Consider the following 19,475-nt stretch of genomic DNA (forward strand, 5'->3'; position numbering starts at 1 on the left):
AGGAGCACGGTGCACCTGCCCAGCACCCAGCTGGCCAGTGGGTAACTGAGTTCACACCCGGGTCCCTCTGACTCCAGAGCTGCGGCCAACACAGCTCCCATTACAATCTGCCGTCCTGGTCGTCCTGTTTCTAGCATCTCCTTTGGCCATAAACTCCGTAGGCACTGATTAAGCAAGGAGAAGGAAAGGCGAGGAAATAAACTTGAGGACATGAAAAATGCAGCCAGAGGAGGACTGTGTGTGTGTGTGCGGGGGGTGGGGTGGTTCTCAAAACTAGCCACTTTTTCATGCCTGTGGATGGGGCAGGGGGTGTGTGTGTGTGCGTGTGTGTGTGCGCGCGCGCGTGTGTGTAGGGGGATGGGCAGTGAGTCCTCCCTTTGTGATTAAGAGCAGCAAATGCAGTTAGAGACGGTAAGAAGTTTTTGCTTCATACTCCTCCCCATGATCTGCCCCCAGTTTCCTCCTCTGGAGCTGCTAATGAATAACCGATCTTAACACCCAGGTTCAATCCGGTCCCCAGGCACCATCTCAGGCCAGGGTACTACGACGACAACGCTGAGGTCCGGGGCAGTGGGAACATTCCTCAGCAGTTACTTAGCTGGGTGGTGAAAAAAAAAAATGCAGCCTAATTGGCCAGTGGCCTTTTCTAGTGAATGAAGGAGGTTTCTGTTTTAAGAAATAAAGTGACTTCTCCGCGGCTGTTGATTCACTGCCCACAGGGAGATTTTTGAGCCGAGGCTTCCTAGGCTCGGTAGAAATTTGCATACAACTTCCACTTCCTGCTTCGGAGCCTGTTCCTGCTTACCTGGGCTGGGAGAGGGTGGAGGGAGGCCCGGAGCGACCCAAGGTGGAGTGACCCAAGAAGGAGAGAGCGTGATCACCCCGTGGCCCGGTCTGTCTGTCCGTGGTGTCTCTAAGGTAAGTTGTTCAGAGTTGTCACCTGCCTCGCCTTACTTCTTAACTTTTGACCCGTTTCCCAAAACAGTTTTCTCCTTTACTGAAATGTGCTGCCTTACTTTCCTCCACCCGCCTCTCCCCACCTTTCGTTTGTTTGTGTACAGAGAGGCCAGCTTGGGCTGAGAAAATGACAGCTACATTTCTGCTGTGAGAAAATGCTGGTGGTTTAGTATTTCAGACGGGCGAGCGAAGATTAACTCTTTGAGGAGTGGAGACACACACACGCCTGTGTTTGAGTACTTAGTGTCCCCACAAGTTTCGATTAAGAAGACAAGCGCCATTCTCCGGGGAGGGAGCCGGGGATGGCACAGATTAAGGAATTGGCTTCCAGCCTCAGACACATCAGTGGCAGAGATGGAAGGAGAACTCCCAAGTTTTCTTGATCCCTGTTACACTCGGGGGGAAAAAAAATCAACACCACGTTCTTGGGCCAGTAAGTTCATCTCCGCTCTGTGCTGGCTGTGGTGACTTCTCAGCTCCTCTCCCACAGCCCTCCACCCTCCCAAATGACCCAGACATTGCTGGCACGGACAGTAGGCCTGAGCCTTTAGGGAAAACCCGGGGAGAAGTGCTATTATTTGATCTTAGAAGCTAATCGAGCTTCCTGTGACTTTCAAGTTCAAGATGATTTCTTAGCATAGGGGGATATTTTTCAATGAACGGGGAGAAAAAGAGACCAAATAAATAATAAAAGCAGAGGACAAGAAACTTGGTTTCAAGTTCTCACTCCACTCCTTGCTGGCCCTGTGACTTATGCAATATTACTTTGGTTTCCCTAGGCCTGGATTTCTTCATCAATAAAATATGTGTGGGGTGGTGAACTAACAAGATTATGTCGAAATTCCCTTCTAACGAAATAAGGCTGGGGTGATGGGAATCCCAGAGGGGTAGCCATAATGGGTGGTCTTAGAAGAGTGCGTTTTGTTTACTGATTACTCAAATACATTCATCTTACCTCTCGCTACTAAGAGATAGTTAGTCCCTGGAGGAAAAGGACTCCTTTCTTAATCCTTCTCTACCCTCGAGCACTCAGTATACTATCAAACACCTTGTAGGCACTCAAGTTTCTTCCATATAAGCTGCTCTGATTTGTTTCACTCATCTGCTCTGGAGGCAAAAGGTGAAGCCGTAGTCTGGGTAAAAGGCTGAGAGTGGCGGCGTGGTGTGCTGGGCTGCCTCGTGGCTCTGCAGGAGACTGCCTGGAATTTAGGTGGTATTATTGGCTCTAGTTAAATAGGAGAAAGCAGGGGGTTTCTTGAATTAGTTTATGTCCCATTTGGGTTACCCAGGAAAAACCAGTCCGTGCACTTGCCCACAAAGTCAAGGCAGGCCCGAGAGCTGGCAGACGAGCCTGGCTCCAGAAGGCTACGTTACTGACTTAGCAGGAGCTGGAAACCACTCCTTGGCTAGACCAGTCACTGTGTGGGGGGCCTTTAATGGGGGGTGAAGGGAAGCTGTGAAGCACATCCTGATACCATGTAAGGGTGATGACTAGGATCAGACGCATTATTAGATGACCGACACACAGAATCCTTAACCTTTTCCAAACCACTACTTTTTAAAAGATCCTGATTGTTTCTTTTGAGCTGTTACTCTCCCTCCATACAGTTCAAACAGGCCCTGACTGTGTGGGATGGACTGACTCACGGCTTTTGGTATTGCTCAGCTGTTTCTGTGGAATATCAAGGCCCTGGTATGGTCCTTGTCATGTTTTTAGATGGCCCTCTCTATCACCCTGGGATGGGAGGACAGGAATTTCAAGATGTTTCACCTGTGATGAGTTACTGATTTTTTTTTTTTTATTTTCAAATAACATGCACCACTATCTGAAATCAGGCTGTTATTTGCTGCCAGCCTAGCTTTGATCTAGAAAGGCCACCCACAGTCATTCTTCATCTGGTGTCATTTGTGATGGGGTGGCACTAGACAGAAGCCCCCTGCTCTGCTTCGTGCCTGGGGTGGGCTGACTAGGAGTGAAAGCGTGTTGGGGAGAAGACTTTTAACTTGGGGGTACTCACTTTGGGAGGGTGCAAAGATGGAAAATATTTAAGACTGCTTCTCTCAAGATTAAGGTGTTAGTGATTTTCAAATGCTCTGAGAATAAGAAGAGAAGAAGGCAGACATAGTTGCACGAATTCAGAATCATAGTTGCAGGCACTCAGAAAGATCGATTATGCGGGTAGTTTGTCTAAATGAAATCTATGTTTCGAAGAATCGAAATCTCGGAAATATCCTGAATTCTAATCATTTTTCTGCTACAGGAAAATTTAGATTAGCCTTTCAAAACACATATGAATAGCAGGCAACTGCTGCAGGGAAAACAAAAAAGAGCACACAGATGAGCCAAATTAAACTTTAAATTCCTTTCAGATCCAACGAAATGACCCCTAATGTTTGATCACAGTTCCTTATCAAAACAACCCTGCAGGCCTTCCGTGAGAAAGCATCTGAGGATTAGAATCAAGAAGCTCTCCCCCTGGGCCTCTCCTGTTTCTTCCTAGTGCATTGTCACCGAGATATTTTTAGTTCCTGAAGCCCAGGCTGTTCTTCTCCCTCCGACATTTGACATTCTTTGCCATTCTTTGCGTCTCTTGCCCAGCAGGCCTCCTACTCGCCCACATGTGCTTCGATGCCTGAGTGTTAAGCTCGCTCTGTGCCTCTGTGTGTGTGTGTGTGTGTGCATGTGTATAGATGTGTACACAGACCTTCCTGGGGACCAGAAGTTGTAAATTGGCTGAGGGAGGGAGGTGGGCTTTCATCCCCTCGTGATTCGCAGAGCTGAGCCAGTTTGGCGTGGTTCCCTGATAAAGCAGCTGAGATCAAGCTATTCAGGACTGACTGGAGCCCCCAGCCTGCTTGACCCCCTTCCTTCATCCTGAAGACGCAGGCTGGCTGGGGTCTGGGCAGCTCCCTGAGTGATGATGGAAACTTGGCTCTTCCCCACCTCACTGTTTTCCTGCACTCATGGTTCCAGTGTTTTTCCTTCTTCCTCTCCCAGGCGGGATCCCCAGGTCTCCCTCCCAGCTCCGATTTCCCTTCCTCCTCCTCTGTGCTGTCTGCCCAGACTCCTCCCAGCTCAGCAGCTTACCTCTAACACTCTTGCCTTTTGCCTGCATTCATTCTTTCCCTTCCCTTCCAACTGTAATACGTAAAAATCACAGTTTAAGCAATATGTAAAAATCACAGTTTAAGCAAGCCTCTCTCCTCCACCAATAAAGGACAAGTTTTTTAAACTTTTCCTTCAAGGTTTCCCACACTCCTTGCTTCTCTTCCATTTTCCTTTCTTCCTTTCTATCCCTTCTCCTCCCTCTGCCGATTTTTTCCTTTCTGCCCCTTCTTTTCCTCACTCGGGGGTCTGGACTGAATTAAGAATCACGAACGTGTGTTTAGAGAAACCTTATCTGAAACAAAACAAACAAACAAGAGAACCCATGGGCTGGTTTGAGGTTGTTCTCTAAACGGTTTTTACCAGCTTCCAGCGTGGTGGAGTCCGTCCTTTCCCATTAGCCCCGTCACTGAGTTCAGCAGCTCAGAGGAGTTGCAGAGCGAACTTCTGCACATCAGGTCGGGTCACGCTGCACCGCCTTCAGCCTGCTGTGAGCTGTACTGTGCAGGGTATGAACAAGGGCCAGTAAATGTTCCCTTGTTTCCAGGGCTCACCACTGCTTCCAATCCTCTGGCAAACCAAATGGAAGAACTTCTCTGTCTGGGAAATTCTGCAAGTAAACTTGGAAATATTTCTTCACTGGAATTTGAACCTGAGCCACACGGTTCACTCAAAACCACTTCCACTAAGCAAACCGATGTTGGGAGAGTTTGCATGCGTTGGGGCAGTAAACAAAGAACATTAATGAGTTTAAAGATCTTTTTAAAATCCGAAATTTTTGGACAGTTCTGAAAAAAAATTACTCTCTGGAGAATGAAGTGAGACCTTGAGAATCTGTGGCTGCAAGGATCTGGTCCAAATTGCATCTGAGGATCTTCCTAGCTGTAAATTTATATATTTATTAATATGTCCACCTGAAATATTCATGCTGTGTGTCTCTAGTACCCTTCAACCCTATTGTTGACCCAAAGAATGCTTTTTAAAAAAAATCCAAGCAGTTGGTAACAGCAAGCTTTGATCATTTAGGAGCTGGTAATGTGGTTTATTAATTACTCAGGCTGCTCACTCCTGCCCTTCCTCTTCTGTTTCTTGCTCTGCTATTTGTCTTCTTCCAGGGACATAACACCTTCATTAAATCCCATCCATCCTTGCCTCCGAGGCGTCCCCTGGAAGATATCCCCTCTCTAGATGCATCGCCATTTATCGTCACCCTTTGTTTGTGCTCTGTCAACAAGTTTTCAATTTACTTTGAATTCAGTTTATGATTAAAATTTAATGAGATCCAATCAAGTGCTTTTCTCAAATCAAGATGCCTCTGCAGTCTCATCCATATCCTCTATTGTAGTGGCATGAAGGAGAGCCATCACAGGTTTCCAGCCTGGCCATTCTTCATAAAACACAGGTGGCATGTATCCACGCCTCCTTAGCTTCAGGGTGAATGGTTCTGAAACCTATCTATTCCAGGAGCTTCTAGGGTTTACTCAGCTCCTGCCACTCCCTTTCTCCCCTCGCCCTACATTGCTGTACAAGTCAGTGCTCCCAGCCGAGAATCAAGTGGGTTCAGTGCCCAGGCTCTGGTGCTGAGCTGCTTGGATTTGAACCCTAGCTCGGCTACTTACTAGCCCTGTGATGTTGCAAAAGTTACTTACCCTCACTGTGTTCAGTTTCCCCATTCCTAAAATGGGGCTGACAACAGTACCTACAAATAGGGTGGCTGAGAGGATAAGTTAATACATGTAAAACACTTGGAACAGTATTTGACACATAGTAAACATTTAACAAATATTAACAATTATTGTTAACAAAGGGTAAGGTTTCTTAAGTATATCCATTTCATTAGGTTTATATTGACTTATCAGCATAATCTATATCAGAGCTTGATAAACTACAACTCGAGCCAAAGGTGGCCTATGGTCTGTTTCTGTACCTGCCTATTGCTAAGAATTTATATTTTTAAAGGGTTGTTTAAGAACAAACAAACTAACTGAAAAGCAGAGTATGAGACAGAGACGGTATGTGGTCCACAAATGTGAACTATTTACTACTATCTGGTTCTTTACAGAAAAGTTTTGCCAGTGCCTGATCTATGTGGTTTAATGGAAAGAGGTAGGAGATCTATAGGCTAGAATTGGCGGTGACTTTGGAAAAGCTACTTAATGTGCCCAAGGCTCTGTGCAATAGGAATGGTGAAGTGAAACCACATACCCCGCCTGTGACCCAGCTGTTTTAAGGACCAGATGAGATGATGTATATCAAATCTGCCAGAAATACACATGTTGGTTAAAAAGATATGGTCTCCATACATTAGGTTCATATAATAGGTTTAGCGTCCAGGTATAAAACAAGTGAACATTGTCTAGAAAACAGTTCTAAAGCCAAATCACTTGTTGTTGTAAAAATAACAAAATAGCCATTGTTTTTGGAGAGCTTAATATGGGCCAGGCCCTACAGCCAGCACTTTATTTACACCTTCTTCTTTTACTCTCACAGTACCCTCCTATGGGGCAAATGCTGTTATTTTCCCCACTTTACAGATGAGAAAAATGAGGCCCAGAGAAGTTAAGTAGTTTTCTCAAGGTCACACATCTAATCGTGCAGCTAGCAGAGAAAGAATTTAATCATGGGGAGCTTGAATCTAGAGCCTGTGCATTTAAGTCCTGCATATTTTCCACATCCTAGAAATATGTATTGATTCAGGGTAAGCCCGTCTGGATGGCAGAAGCCACAGTTAACTGTGAACGTGGACATCATATCTGTGAATATGTGCCCTAAGAGAGACTTGTGTCCTATGCACACCAGGCTGGGGTCTAAGAGACCTGCAGAAAGCGAGGCGGGCATGATGGGAGGAAAAGAAGCTTTTGGATGAACCATGAGATAAGAAAGGTAGTGCTGCGAAGACTGATAGGCTCTGTTTCGAGAAACTAATAATTGAAGGCAGAATGTGCTGGAGGAGAGAAAGGTTGCTGGGAACAGACATGAGCAAAGACTTGGAGGCAGCAAAAGAGAGAGAAAGAATGAATGGGAAATTCTGTGAATGGGACACCAGGGAGCATTGTCACAGGGGATGTCAAAACTGCTGATGTCTGGATAAGGTCTTATCTGCAAAACCAGGCTACGCAGGAAGGGTAGGGGGCAGAAAGGAAGCAAGAGCGGCTGGGACAGAAAAACTAACAGAGGGATTTGAAGAAAGATGCTGGTCAGAATCTAAGAGCTGGAACCACAGCTCACCGTCCAAAGGGCAGTGAGATTCCAGAGAAGGAAAACTGCTGTCTCTTGGGTCAGATCAGAGTAAGAACCAGGCTCACATACACCATGGTTTCACCTGGTTGTGTGGCCCTGGGACTAGCCCTCCATTCCTAGCTTGTGCCACCCCAGTCCCACCCCGGTCCCACCCACTCCCACCATGGACAAATGTCCCCACCCTCTGCTGAACGGTCTTTTGTATTTTTTTTTTTTTTTTGAGATCAACTGAGTTGTTGGTTTTTTTTTTAAATTATTTATTTATTTATTTATTTATGGCTGTGTTGGCTCTTCGTTTCTGTGCGAGGGCTTTCTCTTTTGTATTTTATTTTATTTGTATTTTATGGGTTCACTCTCTCCTGGGTGGTCTCAGCAGTGCCTCTCTCACATTGGTTCTTTTTTTTTTTTTTTTTTTTTAATTTTTTATTTATTACTTATTTATTATTTTTATTTTTGGCTGTGTTGGGTCTTCGTTTCTGTGTGAGGGCTTTCTCCAGTTGCGGCGAGTGGGGGCCACTCTTCATCGCGGTGCGTGGGCCTCTCACTATCGCGGCCTCTCTTGTTGTGGAGCACAGGCTCCAGACGCTCAGGCTCAGTAGTTGTGGCTCACGGGCCCAGTTGCTCCGCGGCATGTGGGATCTTCCCAGACCAGGGCTCGAACCCGTGTCCCCTGCATTGGCAGGCAGATTCTCAACCACTGCGCCACCAGGGAAGCCCCCTCACATTTGTTCTTAATCTTTGTGAACATCAGAATCACTGGTGGAGTTTCTCCTTTTCCTTTTTTTGTCTTTTAAGTAGATATACAGGCACTTGGTACAAAACTTAAAAGGTAAAAAATGCTCTGAAAAGCAAGTCCCTCTCCTGCCCCTGTTCCCAGTCACCCAGTTCCCTTCCCAGAGGCATCCTGTGTTGCAGCTTTCGGACGTGATGGTGTGGGCATATACAATCTCAGATCGTACAAAGGGTAGTGTACTCTACACACTGTTCTGCTCTTTCCTTTTTTAACTTCACAGTAAATCTTGGAGATGGTTCCACATCAGTTCACACAGCACTTCCTCAGTCTTTTCAAAAAGATGCAGAGTGTTCATTGTAAGGCTGGACTATAGTTTTAAAAAGCAGAACCTTTCTGGACGCGTGGGTTGTTTGTAGTCTTTGCTGTTACAAACATTGCTGCATTGCCTATCCTCATAGCCTCTTCGTTTTACATGATACTTGCATATCTCTGTAGAGGAAATTCTTGGAAATGAAATTACTAAGTCAAAGGACATAAGATTTTAAAATTCTGATAGTTATGGCCAAATTGTACAGATTACACTCCCCTTGGCAAAATATGAGAGAACCTATTTACCTGTGGGACTTAAACAGAAGAAAAAGGGAACCCTGGCCCCGCCTCAGAATCTCTAGGTGTGAGGCCTGGACATCTGTATTGTGAGCCTCAGAAAGCGCTTCTGAAACAGAAACTCTCCTGGGGTCCCTGGCCAGCCAGCCTCTCCCTTCCCCCAGGGGCTTGAAGCAATGAGCTAGACATGGCTGTCTGCTCCAGCCTCTCCCTGGCTTCCGGCTTCCAAGTTCAGCATCATGCTGATAAGCTGAGACTGTCTAGAGCACCGCCAGCCCTGGGGCTCACCAGGGCCTGGCTGGCAGGTCTTCTGTCCCCCTCAGGGGTCATAGACTTCTCCTCTAGGTCATGGCTAGAAAACAGGGCTTTTCCACTTAAAACCAATTGCCACCCGCTGTTAAGGATGGGAGCACAGGCTGTGCCAGGGTTACAACTGCCTGGACATCATATAGAGAAGGGTCTGGAATAAAACAGGGAAATTAGAAATGGTTAGGAGCGATGAGACACTGAGTTAATTTTTTTCAATGTGCATTATTTATTTATTTTTTTTTTTACAATATTGACATTAAAGACCAAAAAGTAAAACTGTCATTTCCGACCCAACCCACTGATCTGCCCAAGGCCTTCTGATGTGGTGTCGGCGTGTAGTTTTTCTCTGTGACACCCTCAGGAGGGTGGCAGGGTTTTTCTGTCAGTTCTGGCCGGGGTCTAGGGCTGGAGGGGCCCTCGTGGTGACTGCAGGCCTGCCCCACCCTCTGCTGTTCTTCGAGAGGCTCTGAGGATGCAAGAGGAGACCAGCTGCCTTCCTGTCTGGAGCAGAAGAGCAGATGTCCCAGCACGCTGGGTGGTGGACTCACTGTTATTCTGCCAGCGAGGGTTCAGGTCAACCCTGCTGTGGGTGGGTGGGACCTCTTCAGGCACGGCCCAGGCCCGCCTCGGGGCCTGACACTTAGGGGAACTTAATACATAGTTGAGAGAAAGAGAGGAAGAGGGAAGGGTATAATTTCAAGAACTCTGAAATCCTCCCTGCCACCTTTCATGAGCCTGACATCCTCACTGTCCGGGATCCTTCCAGCTACATGGATCTGTCTCCTCTCTGAAACAGGCATCAATCATTCATTCATTCAACAAATATTTATTGAGCACCTACTATGTACCAGGTATAGTTCTAGATGCTGGGAATACAGCTGTGAACAGAAGAGTCAAAAATCACGCCCTCATGAAATTTACATTCTGGGGAAGGGGGGAGACAATAAACAAGGAATGTACTAGGTATTTGTATTTATAACATATGTTTTATAGTATATACAGTGGTGATAACTGCTAGAGAGAATGATAAAGCAGGGAAGGGAGACAGAGAGTGCAAGGAGCATGTAAAAATTTTAGAGGGTGACCAGGGAGCCCTCACTGAGAAAGCGAGAGCTGAGTAAACACCTAAAAGAGAAAGGGATCAAGCCATGCAGATATGTAGGGGAAGAGTGTTCCAAGAAGAAGGCACAAGTGCAAAGGCCCTGAGGTAGGACCTTTGATTTCCTCTATTGTCTTCCTTTAGCTGGATCGCAAGCAACTTGAAGGTAGGAATAATGTTTTATGACTTCAGAAATAATTTTGTTTACCTTTCACAATATACCCTCTTGTACCTTTTGAGTTTTGTGTCACTTGTAGGTATTACCATTTGTAAAAAAATTTTAACTGAGCTTATGCCTCAGAAGAGGGGGTACACAGCACAGAGCTGGACACATAGTAAGGTTCAGTAATCATTTGCTGTTTGAATATTTGTAATGACAAATTTAAAACATCAGAGTTCATTTTGTTTTTTAAAGATTACTAATCCCATAGCTTTCCTGAAAGGTTGTTTATTGCCATACCAGGTTTATTCACTATCATCCGAGGAACCATCTGTTCATTTTCAGACCAGTTTCAACTCTAGAATTCCCACCCTAGGATGGACCTCAGATTCCCAGGCAGTGACCGCACTCCAGAGATGACCCCATTTGTCACCCTTTTTATTAGCTTCCTCCAAGTCCTTGAAGGTTCCTCAGCTAGAAGAGAATTTGCAACTTTTTAAATTTAATTTAATTTTTTTAGGGAAGCACTTCTAAGGTATTCACATTTGAAGACCCAGGGAGAATATAAACAATTGTACCTGAAGTGTAGAAAATGAAAATGAATTGCATACCAAGAAATAGCTGACAGCATTTAGTTCTCTTGCGGGCTGGCTTGCTGGCTGCCTCTCTTACCCCGACATCCCCCCCCGACACCCCCCCCCCTTTCAGCTGTGGGCCCACAGATGCTTGCAGGAGATTACGCAACACTCAGCCAGCCCTTCGGAAAATACTTCTGTTTCCTGACCAGCTGAAGAGCATGTTGTATGGCATATCCAATTTCATAGCTGTAGAAAAATTGTAAGAAAGAAAGGAAAACGATGGTGAACATTTTAAAATACTCAGTAGTTGAAATATGTGTGTTTTGGGTAGGTCTCATCAACTGAAATCAGTTGAAATTTGTGTGTTTTTACAGGGTCTAAGCAATTTAGGTGATGAGGTCTATCCTCTGCAGAGTCAAGGGGCAGGAAGTACACCCAGCCTAGACAGCAGCCTAGAAAAGAGCCAGCCCGGGGCAGGGGACACCAAGGCAAGGAGGGAGGGCTGGCAGGGACTTGGAGCCTGAGGGAATTCTCTGTTGTGCCAGAAAATGGTACAAAGGTTGTTTGCAGCAGATGGGTAAGTCTGATACCAAGTGAGAGTCAGAGAAGTGTTAGAGGGCATTCATTTGGCAGGGAGTGCAGGGCAGATTGAGGTCTCTTTCTACAGGCCAGGAAGATACATTTGGTGGGAAACTACTGATCCCACTTCTCCTCTTTGGGGCAGCATTTTAAAATGCGTGCTGTCTTGTTGCCATTGGGTTGGGTACCGGGCACAAGAGAAGGGGAATTCATAATTTTCCAACTTGTCTTAGCACAATAACTGATGGGCATTGTGCCTTTGGGCTCAGTAAGCCCTCAGTGAGTGTTTGTGTTTGAAATTCTACATGGATAAAATAGGAATTTAAAAATCCACCACCTCCGGCACCACCCCTTCTCCCTGCATGGCACTTGAGGTATGCTATGTACGAGGCCTGCACGGAACAGACGGCCAGGATTTTTTCTTTTCACTTCCTCGCTCCCACTATCCCTGCTCCGGAGACTTCTGCAGGCCTCCCGTCATCACCCTGTGACATCTTTTTCCGTGACCTGCCTCCTTCCTTCCCCTGGAGCCTAAGCATCCTGGGACATCATCTCAACCAATCTTCTGATAAGGGGAGGCGAATTTTCTTTCTCATTCTGTTATGTTGATTGAGAGTTCTATTTTTATAGGTAAAGCCAATATTACCTGGACTGTGGGCTAACTGCTCTGTGGGCTAAAGGCTAGTTTAGCGAGTTTTGTCCGTGCAGCTACTACATCACAGACCAGATGGTCATGCAGGCATCGTGCAAGAGGGAATTAAGCCCTCCAAATAACCTATAGTTGTAAGTGGAAAATGTCACTATGACCTTTTTTCCAGTGCTTTTTAAACTCAGGCTTTAAAAATCTTTTTTTTTTAATTGGGCAATAGTCACAGGGGGCAAAAGTTTAAAACTTCAGAAGGTAAAAACTCTCCCCCTCCCCCGTCTCCCTCAGCTTAGCTACCTTCTCAAAGGCACCCAATGCACCAATGTCTTGTGTGTCCTCCATACACGTTTTATACGTGTGCAAGCAGTTGTGCTCACACACACACACACATTCCCCTCTCTCTATTTTTTCACACAAAATAGTAGCATCATATACACATTGGTCTGCACCTTGCTTTTTTTTAATCACTTAACAGTATATTTTAGAGATCATTACACATTCGTTACTGAGATTTCTTTCATCATGGATTCCAAATACACATGAAACAACCAACATGCTGATTACTTCTCCTTCCTCAAAACTTGGCTGTTGATTTTCATCCATGTCTTTCCCTTGCTGGTGTATGACTTCTACCACATAATGGTCCAGTCACATTCTTTGAATCGCCTTCCAGATAAAAATATCTTAATAAGCCTTAGTGCCTTTGCCTGGAGGATAAGTGAACAATTTTACGTGATCAGGGTTCTGCCAGTGCATTGGTGTCACTCTACTGTTAATTTAAACCACATCTTGAATGAGGTCCCTTAAGGTCATAAGGCGGGGGACTCCAAGAAATGATCTGACTTCTGAGGCTGTGGCATGTTTTCTCTTGTTCCAGAAACTAGGATGAGCCGAAGCATTCCTGTGGAGGTTGATGAATCAGAACCATACCCAAGTCAGTTGCTGAAACCTCTCTCAGAATATTCCCTGGAAGAAGAATCCGAACTACCTGCTCTAGATACAAGGAACATGGCACCCAACAGCTTATCTGCACCTCAAACCCCTCACTCTTCCTCAGGAGACTTTTCTCACGCTCACCCAACCCTGAAGCTTTCAAATCACCAGCAGCCTGTGTCCCAGCAGGTCACCTGCCTGCGCACTAAAGTCCTGGCAGAGAGTGAAGACAGCTTCTGGAGGAGACACCCAGACCTGGGCAAAGATTTTCCCTTGGGCTGCTCTGCAGCCAGCGAGCCTGAGGCTGAGTCTGTGGCTGGAGCCCTCCCCGCAGAGCATCAGTTTTCACTTATGGAAAAACGTAATCAATGGCTGGGATCTCAGCTTTCAGCAGCTTCTCCTGACCCTGGCCATGACTCAGACAAATCAGACCAAAGTTTACCTAATGCCTCAGCAGACCCCCTGGGCAGTAGCCAAGAGATGGTGCCACGGGCCCGGACCCACAGGAACCGAGCAGCCCCAGACCTGCGTACGATAGACACGGGATATGATTCACAGCCCCAGGACGTCCTGGGCATCAGGCAACTGGAAAGGCCCCTGCCCCTCACCTCCGTGTGTTACCCCCAGGACCTCCCCAGGCCTCTCAGATCCAGGGAGTTCCATCAGTTTGAACCTCAGAGATATCCAGCATGTGCACAGATGCTGCCTCCCAGCTCTTCCCCACAGGCTCAGTGGAACTATCACTACTATTGTCCTGGAGGCCCCGATCACCTGGTGCCATGTAAGTGAGTTTTACTTCCTCTGGACATTCTGGGCTGGGTAACTGAGTAAACGGGAATCTCACGTCAATGTCTTGCATGGTTAGACCAGCACAGACAGGTCAGAAGGCAGGGAGGACATTTTGCTTCCTATGGGGCCTTCCGCACGTGATTGGATTTGCAAGGGGCTTTAGAATAACGCTTTATCTTGGCCCAAAGCCCGTTTGTTCCGCTTGGAACCTGCTTCTCTAGGAAACTGTAAGTCTAAAACAGATTCCTCTCCAGGGTAGTGTTAAGTGAAACTTGCCGAGAGGCAGGGAGACGACGCAAATAACTTCTAGAAAACTTGTTTGTTATCCAAATTCTTGGGCATCTGGGGTTTTCCTTCTTTACATGCTTCTTCTCCACCTTAGAGTTTTCAGAGAAAGGGGCCTTCTGTCAAAAAAATCAGAAGGTGCCCAGAATGTCATGGAGACTCTGAATTCATGCATTACATGAAGATCCAGTTGCTCCTGTGATTATATTGCTTAAAGGCCTTTGGAGATGGAACCACCAACATCTACCCTACCATCTAGCCACACTTGAGGAGTGGCAGTCCCCCTAACTTGTCGAGCTGTTTCACATCCCCCTGCATGTGCCCACACTCTTCTCTCTACCCAGGATGTTTTTCCCCTTCTTGTACATTTGAACCAGTTCTATACCTTTTTTTCTTTAACTGCTTTTTTGAGATCTAATTTATATACTATGAAGTTCACCCTGCCCCCATTTAGGTGTACAATGCAATTTAGAGCTATACAACCATCACTATATACCTCTTTTAAGACTTAGCTCAAGTGTCCCTCTGGCAGTCTCCCCAGATCAGTCCCTCCTTTGGGCTCTCTGTTTCCTTATACTCTGCCTGTTGGGGCACCTAATGCCAATGGCATTTACTTACGGAATTGTTTACTTCTCCTTCCAGACTGTAAGTTTTTGCACATTCAGCAAAGGTGTATTTTCAATCCATAATTCCCCAGCATTTAGCACAGTGACCAGCATATACTAGATTCTCAATAAATTATTTCTGAATGAATGAATGAATGAATGAATGAATAATATGCATCAGTGCAGTAAGCATCTCTGAAAGTGATAAAGTCTTAGACTGAGATAAAAGGTTCATCACAATTCTTGATGGCAGCTCTCTAAGAGGCTGCTGGAAAATAACAATAGGGCTTTACAGATGAAACATGGGGCTGGGAGATGCAATATTTTTCTTAGCAAAAAAACACCGTATCGAAAGCAGTTCAAGTGATCTGACCAAAGAGTCTGACCAAATCTGGTGCCTAGCTTTAAAATAAATTATAGAAATAATTACACATCCTATAATCAATCACAATTTATGTATTTATACATGTGCATTTAATATAAAGCTTCCTAAAGCGAATGGAGCAACAGAGTAATTCATAATATTAAAAAAAAAAAAAAGTGAGGTAAAGGAATTTAACTTAGAAGATGCTTGGAAGAAAACAGGCAAGAATGAATGTGAGTTAAGAGTGAGGCTAAGAGATAAGGAAGCAGCGGAGCTTCGGGAGAAAGAGCCCCTGAGGTCTACAAGTGGGACTCTGGTGTTGGTGTGGGATGTTGGGAAGTTAGCTGATTGGGAAGCAAGGACGTCCCTTGTACTTTGAGCACCCAGGGATAGGATGGGTGTGGTGGCAGAGTTCCTTGAGCATGAATCACTTACTGAAAACTGAACCTTGGCAGGGTCAGGATTTGCATTTTTTTCTCAAAGATTTCTAGGTTAAAAAGGAATAATTTTGTGGAAATAATACCACAAAATACTTTTTTTTAACATTCTACTATCTGCATTTAAAGATAATTTTTCTGATCATAATACTAATGTTTGTTCACTCTCAAAGTTGAAATATGCCCAAAAGTCATGTTTCCATCACCCAAAAATAATTCCTTATTGGGGTTTGACATATTTACTGGGTTTTTGCATATATATTTAATATAAAACTAAAATAATTTCAGTGTAATTCTTCCAACATCACCTACAAATGCTGCATATTATTTCATCAGATGGATCTATCAAGTTGTTTTTAAGCTATTCTCTGTTGTTGGACATTTTAAATAGTTTCCAATTTCTGATCCAATAAGCAATGATATGATACATCATGTACATAAGTTTTTACCTGCATTTCTGATTAGTTTCTTAGATTAATATGTAGAAGTGTGAATACTTCATCAAGGGCTGTGTGATACTAAGTCCCAAGCAGTTGCCTTTAACCACTAACAGGAGAAAGGCCCATTGTGATAGACAGAGAAAGCATGGACTCATAATTTGAGGGTTCCAGGAAGATCTTCTCACTTGAAAATATTTTTCCTGTTGAACCCTGAAATGGCATCGTTAGCAATCTAGTCTTTGGAGGTAAGCATTGCCCTCTTTGGGCAGGCTCTGTTAAAATGCAAACACTCCCACTGGGAATACTTTTAGTCTCTAACACTTGCTTTCTCTCATCAGATCCCCTCCCCTTGCTCTCTATATTATTTCCTTCTATTGAAGTTGGGGAGGAAGGGGAGGCCTAGGATCCTGGGAGTGAAGATAAGTGGTGAAAGGCAGAGAGGAGAGAACTTGGACAGGAGAAGGGAATAATTCAGAGAAGACTTATAAGCAGCCAATAAGCATATGAAACCAAGCTTACTATTACTGAATTTGAGAAATGCAAAATTTTTAAAGATGTATTTTTCCCAATCAGGTGCACAAAAAGAAAAAAACCCTGGGACAACATCTAGTGTTAGTGGGTTTATGGGGAAATGAACTTTCCCATCTACCCTTGATAGGAATATAAACTGGTACAGTCTTCCAAGAGACAATTTCACTATCAAAATTTTAAATGTGTCCTCTTTGGTCCAGCAGTCTCACTTGTAGGAATCTGTCCTATAGACACATTAAATGAACATATAGAAATACCTGAATGAGGATGCTTGTATCAGAGTAAGAATAAAAACACTAAAATGCCTATCAATAAGGGGACAGATTATCGTAAATAATTATAAATTAGTAAATTATAAATAATTATCAAATTATGTTATAAAGAATATACATTATTGTAAATAAGTTGTGATTTACTTATACCATAGACTACTAGGCCCCTGTTACGTAGACTAAAATACACACTCTGACATAAAAAAGATTAAGGGAGAAGCATGAAGTGTTGATCCCATACATGTTATTTTTTTTTATTATATATGTTAAAAACTCCATTAAAAAGTGTGTAAGATGGCCCCAACTGTTAACTGCGATCATGGGGGAAGGGGAACAAGGAATTAGGAAGAGACAGGGAGATTTTTCTTCTAACTCTACATAATTTTGTTGAATTTGTTAGAGCAAACAGGCATTACTTTTATAATTTAAAAAATAAGTAAAGGGACTTCCCTGGTGGTGCAGTGGTTAAGAATCTGCCTGCCTAGGCAGGGGACACGGGTTTGAGCCCTGGTCTGGGAAGATCCCACATGCCACGGAGCAGCTAAGCCCATGTGCCACAACTACTGAACCTGCGCTCTAGAGCCCGCGAGCCACAACTACTGAAGCCTGCATGCCTAGAGCCCGTGCTCTGCAACAAGAGAAGCCACAGCAATGAGAAGCCCACACACCGCAACGAAGAGTAGCCCCGCTAGCTGCAACTAGAGAAAGCCAGTGCGTGGCAATGAAGACCCAACACAGCCAAAAATAAATAAATAAATAATTTTTAAAAATAAATAAAAGTTAAAAAGGAAAAAGAAAAGTAAGGGGACATGAGAGTGTACAGGTGGGCTCAGCCTAATCCACCTTGCATGTGCCTTGGTCCTGGTTCCCAGGGGCATCTAATCACAGGGAAGAGGGTCAGGGTCGGGCTGGGTTTGTCAGGGAAATTCAGTGCTTACAGTTTTTCTTCAGGGCACTGCAAGCCCAAAATATTTATGAAGCCTCCGATAGCAATGCCTCCCAGGAAGGTTGCTCTGAGGATTAAATGAGATAATGTATTAAAGACACTAGGAAAGTGGCTGGCTTGTAGTAAGCTCTCAATAACTAGCAGCTCTTAGTTATTATTGCTATTATCTAAATGGATCCTGTAGCCAGCCCTGTAAAGTACCCCTCTACTTCTAGATCCCCCTCGCTGGCACAGATTTTAAGCATTCAAAGCAGGTGTATAAATCCTTAGTTTCATGTCAGGGCTGTAACTGCATTTAATTGCCAACAAAACCACTTCAAAAGAGCTGTTCACCTAAGTGATGCTTGTGCACTTGGAAACCATGGCTACGTGGTTCTACTCGGCTTTAGAAGAGTATTACTTCCTCATCCATTAATGAAAATATAAATAAATAATGATCACCATGCAAATGGCATACCTTAGCCTTTGCAAGTTAAAGCAAAAATGGTTACAGGTCACCCCTTTCATGTCAAAAAAAAAAAAAAGTTATCAAAGCAGGTGAAAACAAGAAGTGGGAAAAGACTGTTTCTTTCCTCCCCCCCACCCCCGGGAGAAGTCAACCTCTTACTGCCTCAAAATCCTTCCACTGAAGGTCACCAGACTGGAGATCATAGCTATGCAATCAAATAAAACCCATGACGCAAATAAATTGGGAGAAAAGAATGTATTAAGTCTAAAAGACTCTTATTTTACTGTAAAATTCTTGCTTTCTCTACCAAGGAGACTGAATAAAATAAACCTGTGGACACATGCCTACTATTGCTCATATGGACCCCAAAGAGTGATTATTTGTATGCTAGAATGCATGCAGAATTAAAAGTAAGGAAAAAACAAACCAGATGGAAGAGATGATAAAGAAAGGCGTTGCCTTTCAGGAACTACAGCTGTTTACAGCTGTGGGAGTTCCTGTAATAGTTTATGCTGGCCATTTTGTTTTCCTGGCTAAAGTGATTGCGTTATATCATCATGTCTTTTGACAACTTGAAAATCAGATTTTATTTTCTCTCTCATAAATTCTTTTAATACCATTCTTAATAAGGAAGAAAAATGTTGAATGTTTTGACTGATAAGTGGAAAACCTCGTTTAGGATTTGGTTTACAAATTCCAAGTGGTCAAAGCCCAGTAACACGAAGACCGTGTGTACCCAGGCCAAGAGGATCATAAGATTGACAAGTAACATACAGTTCTGGGCACCTATTCATGATTGTGCAAGATTTGTATTTTTATTTTGTGATTAACACTGCATCAGAATCTAGGAGTTACTGTGCTAACAAATCACTTGTCTATCACATTCTACAGAATGCACTCTCTTTATGGAATTTTAAGCATGAGGACAAGTCATTGGGGGAGATATTTTAGGCAGTGATTCTTAAGTCTACCATGTAGGTGGCTGCTGGCTTGCACACCTCTCTTACGCACTGAGTGTGGGTTTGTGTTTCCAAACACATCCATAGACACACAGATTTCCTCTTTCTCTCTCCATTTGTTTTGAGCTACTCAGGAGAACTATAACCTATTTATTTCTATTCACCGCCTGCCTAGCCATAGAGGTTCAATAATAGTTGTTGAATGAACAAAAAGAAATCTGTTCCCTACTTCCTGGGAAAAGGAGTGATTCCCTAATCGTGAGTAGAGACTTTGTGATATCAAGCCTTGGAAAGGCCACCTTTACTTGTCAAATGGGAGAGCAGAGGAAAGAAAGGAGGTCAATGGGATTTGGAAACAGACCTTGTTCATTCATTTATCAACTTATTCAACAAATATTTGCCCAGTTCTCTGCTAGGCACTGGGTGTGCAGGGGTGAATACAACACACATGGT

General features: G+C 44.2%; 1 protein-coding gene across 2 annotated transcripts in view; it reads left to right on the forward strand.

The window, feature by feature from the left end:
- The first annotated feature begins 440 nt into the window (after positions 1 to 440).
- TRAF3IP2 (TRAF3 interacting protein 2) overlaps positions 441 to 19,475 on the forward strand; it is a 41,212-nt gene continuing 22,177 nt past the window's right edge. The window contains exons 1-2 of one of the 2 annotated variants that reach the window (XM_068551237.1): positions 441 to 918; positions 12,891 to 13,727. In XM_068551237.1, coding sequence (XP_068407338.1) covers positions 12,899 to 13,727 — 829 coding nt within the window. In that variant the 5' untranslated portion in view covers positions 441 to 918; positions 12,891 to 12,898. The remainder of the gene's footprint in view (positions 919 to 12,890; positions 13,728 to 19,475) is intronic. The other variant, XM_068551236.1, reaches the window with a different exon arrangement.

Source organism: Eschrichtius robustus, chromosome 9 (assembly GCF_028021215.1).
Source record: "Eschrichtius robustus isolate mEscRob2 chromosome 9, mEscRob2.pri, whole genome shotgun sequence".
Lineage (NCBI taxonomy): Eukaryota > Metazoa > Chordata > Mammalia > Artiodactyla > Eschrichtiidae > Eschrichtius > Eschrichtius robustus.